Source organism: Parasteatoda tepidariorum, chromosome X1 (genome assembly GCF_043381705.1).
Source record: "Parasteatoda tepidariorum isolate YZ-2023 chromosome X1, CAS_Ptep_4.0, whole genome shotgun sequence".
NCBI classification, from domain to species: Eukaryota; Metazoa; Arthropoda; class Arachnida; order Araneae; family Theridiidae; genus Parasteatoda; species Parasteatoda tepidariorum.
Genome location: NC_092214.1, coordinates 25,141,843 through 25,148,727, shown reverse-complemented (window position 1 = coordinate 25,148,727; position 6,885 = coordinate 25,141,843). Strand labels below are relative to the sequence as shown.

The 6,885-nt window shown below is 27.0% G+C and overlaps 1 protein-coding gene across 1 annotated transcript in view; it reads left to right on the top strand.

Moving 5' to 3' along the window:
- The first annotated feature begins 358 nt into the window (after positions 1-358).
- LOC107456703 (ATP-dependent translocase ABCB1) overlaps positions 359-6,885 on the top strand; it is a 41,209-nt gene continuing 34,682 nt past the window's right edge. Inside the window, exons 1-7 of the mRNA XM_043043988.2 lie at positions 359-596; positions 2,145-2,208; positions 3,780-3,963; positions 4,637-4,761; positions 4,854-4,987; positions 6,179-6,350; positions 6,532-6,656. Of these exons, the coding sequence (XP_042899922.2) occupies positions 505-596; positions 2,145-2,208; positions 3,780-3,963; positions 4,637-4,761; positions 4,854-4,987; positions 6,179-6,350; positions 6,532-6,656 (896 nt within the window). The 5' untranslated portion in view covers positions 359-504. The remainder of the gene's footprint in view (positions 597-2,144; positions 2,209-3,779; positions 3,964-4,636; positions 4,762-4,853; positions 4,988-6,178; positions 6,351-6,531; positions 6,657-6,885) is intronic.

Genomic DNA, 6,885 nt, shown 5'->3' with positions numbered 1-6,885 from the left:
AAAACCCGGTTACTATAAATGTGGATGAACAAAATTAATTTTTTAACTCTATTACGAGTTCCGTTTAATATAAACGCTTTTCATTCCTAGTGAACTGAAAGACTGAACGCGATTAAAAAATGACAGTCATTATTTACCGATTTAGAATAATTTCTTTCACAATAAATCTTTTTATCACAGATAGTAAAGTAATCAGTTGACTATCCAACATTTTAATAATCACATCTTAAGACATAATTAAGCACTTTAAAGATAAATTAACGCACAAACTATTACAATAATAAAAAAATTATCTTTTTTCTTAAACAATATAAGAGATTAGATACGAAAGGGAATGCTTAATAAATTCTTTTACGTAAAGGAATACAAGCAAGAATCAGATAGACAATCTTTTGTATTGTTAAAAAATATGATAAGCACTGATTGTTCTTCAATATTAGTTTGATTTCTATTAAAGTTAAGAAAAGTTTACCGTCAAGAAATGTTTACATATTTTTTGCTTTAATGGGCGTTAAAGAAGAATCCCAAAATCTTGTGTTTCAAGATGATAATTACAAGAATTATGGAACTATATATACATCGGAAGAAAAGAAAAGGTAATGCTGTTTATTTAATGTAAAAAAAATTAATTTTGTCCAAATATGTATTATCGAAAGCTAAAATCAATGTTTTAAATAAAAATAAAAATGAATTTGAAAAACAACTATGCAGGAAGTGATCATGTGAAAAATAGGTAACTTTAGGCATGCACTTGAGCACGTGATCATAAGTAGAAGAAAAATTAATTGGTATCGTTTAAATTACTTAAGCCATCATTCAATTTAAGCCACCTGCAAATTCATGAGTATTTTGCATAAACTGTAAAGAATTCTCAATCAAATAACTGTAAAAAGTATTGACACTCAGAGTTCCGGTAAATTTTACAGTAAAGTACATTTTTGCCGGAACATGTTACTGAACAAAAAGCTGATATATCGTTATTTTTACTGTAATAATTACCGTAAAATCACTGAATCACTCTAATTAAATAAATATTATTGTAAAAGTCACGGTATAATATATTTTACGGTAAAAATGGATTTTGCGGTAAAATGGATACAGTTATTTGGAGTTATTTAAGCCATTTTTCAATTTAAGATATCTTACTTACAGTTACGCTACATGCATTCATAGAGTAAAGTTTTCCAAAATATAAAAGAAATAATCTTAATAATCTTAAAGAAATGATACTGCCAAAAATAAAGCCAACTCTGCCTTAATATCATTACATTTTAAATAATCACAAATTAATCAACAAAAAGGCAGAATTTAATATAGCCCTGTAACTGAAGCATTTTTATGATTAAAGAAAAACAGCTTAAAGTAAGATAAAAAAATAGGTTTTGCTTTTGTTTTGTCGTGACATTGAATCACAATTAGTTATGCACTTAATTTTAAAATATTAAGTTAGCCACTACATTTATTATTAAAAAATAAATAAAAGTATTTATATTCGCTTTTTATGAAATGGGATAAAAATTAAATGGTGGATTTAATTTAATAGGACGGGATAAGGAAGAATTTAAAATAATTATAAATTTTTGTAATAAAGGAAATTTAAAATCTAGGAAATAGGTAATGGCACAATTCTACGGCTATAATTCTAACCTGATCATTCGTTTTGAAAGCTAACCCTTTTCTTTGAGTCGTTAGATAAAATAACTTAACCATTTAAAGATAAACAATTATTCATAGCATCAAAAAGAATTTGGTTTTGTTGTAAAAGGGTGTATCGTATAACTGGACTGAAATTATATTTAACAAAACGGTCCAAAATTCCTTCAAGGAAAGATTCCCATCGGAAAAATGGCAAATATCCGATTTTCAGGTGTTAAAACTTTTTTAAATATTTTATTGGAATGTATACTATTTTATCTCACTCTTATTACTTTTTATCAATTTACGATTTATAAAACTTTTGCAGTTGCTTGTTTTAGTGACATTGAAATTTAAAAAAAAAAAAAAAGTAGACGTATGTACCAAAATGCATAACACATTATAAACCATCACATTTTGATTTGAATTAAAAATACTTGTAATTACATGGCGGTTTTTAGTATTCAAGTTTTCTGTTTTGTCATTCTTAATGAAGAATTTTTTTACAGAAAGAAATCTAAAACCAAAAAAGGAAAGAAATCCTCAGAAGCTAAGATTTCTATATGGCAATTGGTAAGAAATTGAGACTTTTGCTTTCAAAAATAATAATAATAATTGTTAAAGACAATAATTTGTTAAAAACGAAAAATATAACTTGGTTCTGAATAATTTTTATAATACGTTTCGGAAACTGTTTAACATGAATTTAAATATTCTTATTTATTTTTATGCAATCTGGATAATTATAAATAGATATTTATCCGAAATGGCATTGAACAGCCAACCCATTTTCTTTTCTTTTTTTTCTTCTTTTTTTTTGTTGCTCTACGGCTATCAATGTTCCACTCTGTAACCTTGTAATTTTGAACCAAATCCAGAAGACACGGGAAATCCTGGATCAAGCACTTGGTCTTCGTAGAGAATTTTTTGATGGGACTTATCCGCATTCAAGTTACATGGATAGGAAAATTACGAAAACCATCCATGATTATCCTGAGGACGAAAGGAATCTAACCCATGATCCATCTACTACAAGCGTTATTTTATGTCTTCACTGTGGTTGATGCAACCTAGAACGTGTATCGAACCTGGGTCATTAGGAAGCGAGGACTCTATTTCTCCTGAACCACCGCTGCTCTGTACGAATAGTTTAACGTTAATTCCTTTCTGTATCTAAATTTTAAAAGTAAGATTTATAATAAAATAGTATAAATATTTTACACATTCTGAGTCTGTCAACTAGATACTAATTCCTAAATTGTTTTTCAATCCAAAACGTATTAGGTTATTTCTTTTTCGGGTGCTAGTAAAGTTAACAAGTTTCGGGTGTTAGTAAAATTTCAGTTTATTGACTGAGCCTTTCATTCTTACCATGTATTTATCATATTCATTTAACCTTTATTAAACGTTACAAAAATAAAATAAACTATTTTATTGTAATTTTATGGGCCTTCAAAAGTATTGAAAAGAAACATTTTAAGAAATTTTTTAAAGCCTTTTTAGAAAAATAATAAATTAGGGAAAACTAGTCACAATGGCTACTTTTTTCAAAACTATTTCTTGAATATTTAATCTAACTGTCATCTTGCCTTGATAAATTAAAATTCCTTAAATAAATTAAAATTATATAAAATTATTTATTAAACTTAAATTTTAATTTTCTCTTCTTTATTCTTAAAATTGATGTCACAAACTGGAGATACATTTTTAAATTTACTATTTTTTGACACTATTTGTGAAAATTATTTACATTTTATTGTTGATGCAAATACGAAATCATTAAGTGTGTAGATTAAACTTAAAAATTGAACAACGCATACTTTTTTCAACCAGCAATTTCAGTTTCGAACTAAGAAATGTTGCAAACATGAACATTGCATGAAATGAATTCAAATATTGGAAAAGTTCAGGAAGCTCTGGTTTACTTTCATGTTTTATAATTAAACATAGAAACATCGCACAATAATATTATATTTTAAATCCAGCTATTAAATATTAACTAAAATATGTCACAACATAAATTATGAATGTACTTCGGTAACCAAGTCTTTTTCGAACAATTACTTCTAGATTTATTTTATTCTTGGATTCTTAACGTGCTGAGGTTCTTGAATTATTATGATAATTTTAATTTTTATTTTCAGTTTCGGTACAGTAAGCCACTTGACATCTTCTTCATGATACTTGGCTCACTTTCTGCTGTTATCAATGGAGCAGGATGGCCATTGCTGGCCATAGTGTTTGGATCGATGACAAATACGTTTTTAACACAATCACCTACATCATTTTCAACTTCATATGTGAACAAATCATTTTCAAATAACTCAGGTAATATATAAATCTCTCTATCTATCCTTCGTGTATACATATGAAAGTTTTTTGACACACTCTCAAAAAAATTTCTTGATCTTTGAACACCTATGGACAGTGAACTATAATCCATGGAAATTTGTTGCAAACATCATAAAGTGCAAAATTTTCCATATTCGTGCTCAATTTAAACCGATTGTACCATGGCATCAAATTGGAAACAGATTAACTTACATATTAGTAAGGTTTAACTATGAATAATTGAATGGTTCAACAAGATTTAAAATTACTAACAGTGTAGTCGGATAATATATATTTTTATTTTAAAAAATAATATACTGTGTAATAACACTTAATTATTTTGTAGTATTTTATGTTTTGTTCAGAGCGAACCTCGGCTATGCATGAGGGTTGTTTTAACTACTCAATTTTTTAACATATTCATAAGTTAAGTGTCTTTTATGCAAGCCTCGTTGTGTTTTCACTTAATGAATCATAATTATAGATTATGATAACCTTCATAATAACTACAGAGTAACAATGAGTGCGTTAAAGGCTGCTTAGTTGATAATTTTTTGCATAAGTAATTAAAAAAAATTATTTATTAATATACACATTAAATGTAACTAATAAAATCACTATAATTAAAATAAAATGTTTACCTTCAAAAATGTTTTTTTTTTATGCTTAGACTCGTTCATGGAATCAAGTGCATATGAAAAGTCACAAGCTTTAGTCTTTGAAGAAATGATGACTATGTATTCATTATACTATGTATATATTGGAATAGCTGTGTTTATTGCCTCTGTAACTCAGGTAATTATGCATTACTTTTTTAATAATTCCATTTTTTAATATTTTTTAATGACAAATTATCTAGAAAAAAAATACAACCATGGTTCTTTTAGATTTTATTATGGATGATGGCATGTGAAAGACAAGTATATGAGATGAGGCAGAAATATTTCTACCAAGTTTTACGACATGAAATAGCATGGTTTGACAGCCATCAAAGTGGAGATTTAACAGCAAAATTAAATGAGTAAGTACGGCAATGGAGTAAATATCATTTGAAAATAACATTTAAATCAATATCATCCTAATTCTAATTTCTGAAATGATATTTTGGTATTTGTCTGAGCAAAATTTAAAAACAGAAGAAACAGAGAAGAGAATTTTTGTTGTATCTGATCTAATTGTGTTTCGTATAATTCTAGACAAACAAAGACTGCTGCTAATCATAACGTGTCTTCCATTCTGATTGATGTTAATTAGACCTAGATTACGGATATCAAATTGTCCAACACACCCGGGACATGTAAAAATTCAAAATGAACATGCAAATACTTTATTTAAAATATCATAAACTTCCTACTGATCACAAGTCAAATTTAGCTAAAATTCGTACCGATAACGGCACAAAAGATGGAAGTAAAAAAAGAAATAGATTATATTTGATGAGAAAATGCTTTTGAAAAAAAATCAGTAAGCATTAAGTAATAATAATGAAACAATTTTTAAGAATTTATAAAGTAATCTTAGCTCATACTTCCTTATTCTCTGCTCCGGTTCATTTTTGTTAAAGAAAATTACTCCCATCACACTGCATAAGAAAATATTAAATATAAAAGTTTAAATTGATTCAACTTTTGTTTCAACAATCGCTTTTTTCTTGTTAATAATACCTAATGCTATTTTTTTATAATACTTAATACGCTGTTTCAAAAGTGATGATATAATGTTGTTAATGTCCTTTTTCGACAAATTAATAATGTGTACGTTCATAAATTTTCTTTATATGTATTAGTAAAAATAAAAATTTTAAGATTTTTCAAACCTTGATTGCATTGTTGATAAATATTGGAGAGCCCGTTGACTAATGATCTAATAGTCCATGGGCTGGCATTTATAAAAAATAATGTAATAATAAATAAACTCTTGAGATAATAAAGATGTTTAAAACTACCTACGGGTCACTCCGTATTAAGCTAATTAGCAGTGTCTTCATGATAATTTCTAATAATATTTATATAGGTTAATAATCCTTTCAAACGGATATCCAATAAGACTGAGCTGTGCATTTTATCAACAATTCCTCATATTATACGTTTTTATAAAAATGTAACCTATTTCATTTCCCTTTGATTTTACTTTTTATTTAGTTGTTACTTTGATAAAGAAAACATGTTTATACATAAGCATATATAAGACGATGTTTTTTGTCTTTTTTTAGTGATTTAGAACGTGTGCGAGAAGGTATTGGTGACAAATTCAGTATGTTAATTCAATACGCATCAACATTTGTAGCTGGTTTCATTGTCGGGTTCATAAAAGGATGGCAATTAACATTAGTCATTATGTCCCTAACCCCATTATTGGCATTATCGTCAGCCTTCATTGGAAAGGTAAACAACTACTACTATTACGCTTTAATTCCATCAAGCAGCTAACTCTCTAAAGATTTTTTTTTTACAATTTATTTTAAATTTTATTCATATTTTAGAAAAATTTCTTTTTAAAACATTAGTTTATATCATTTATTCTTAAGTTAATTAAATATTTTTGTTCCTTTATTTAAAAATATAGATGGTTTCCACCTCCTCATCTCGAGAACAGAAAAAATATGCTATAGCTGGCGGTATAGCTGAAGAAGTTTTGTCCAGCATCAGAACTGTAACTGCATTTAATGGTCAAGACAGGGAAATTAAAAGGTACTACATTCATTATTATCGAAATCAAAAATAATTCAAAACCTTTTAAGTAAAATCATGTTTAAAAAAAATACATTATAAACTCTTTGTACATTGTCTAAAAAATGAAAAAGTGATCTTAGAAAGACAATTATATCACTTTTATTATATTTGCTATGTTACAGGCGTGTAAATTATGTAAGTAGGCTCATTTACATTAACGTTTTAATGAGATTGAAGTAAGAAAAAG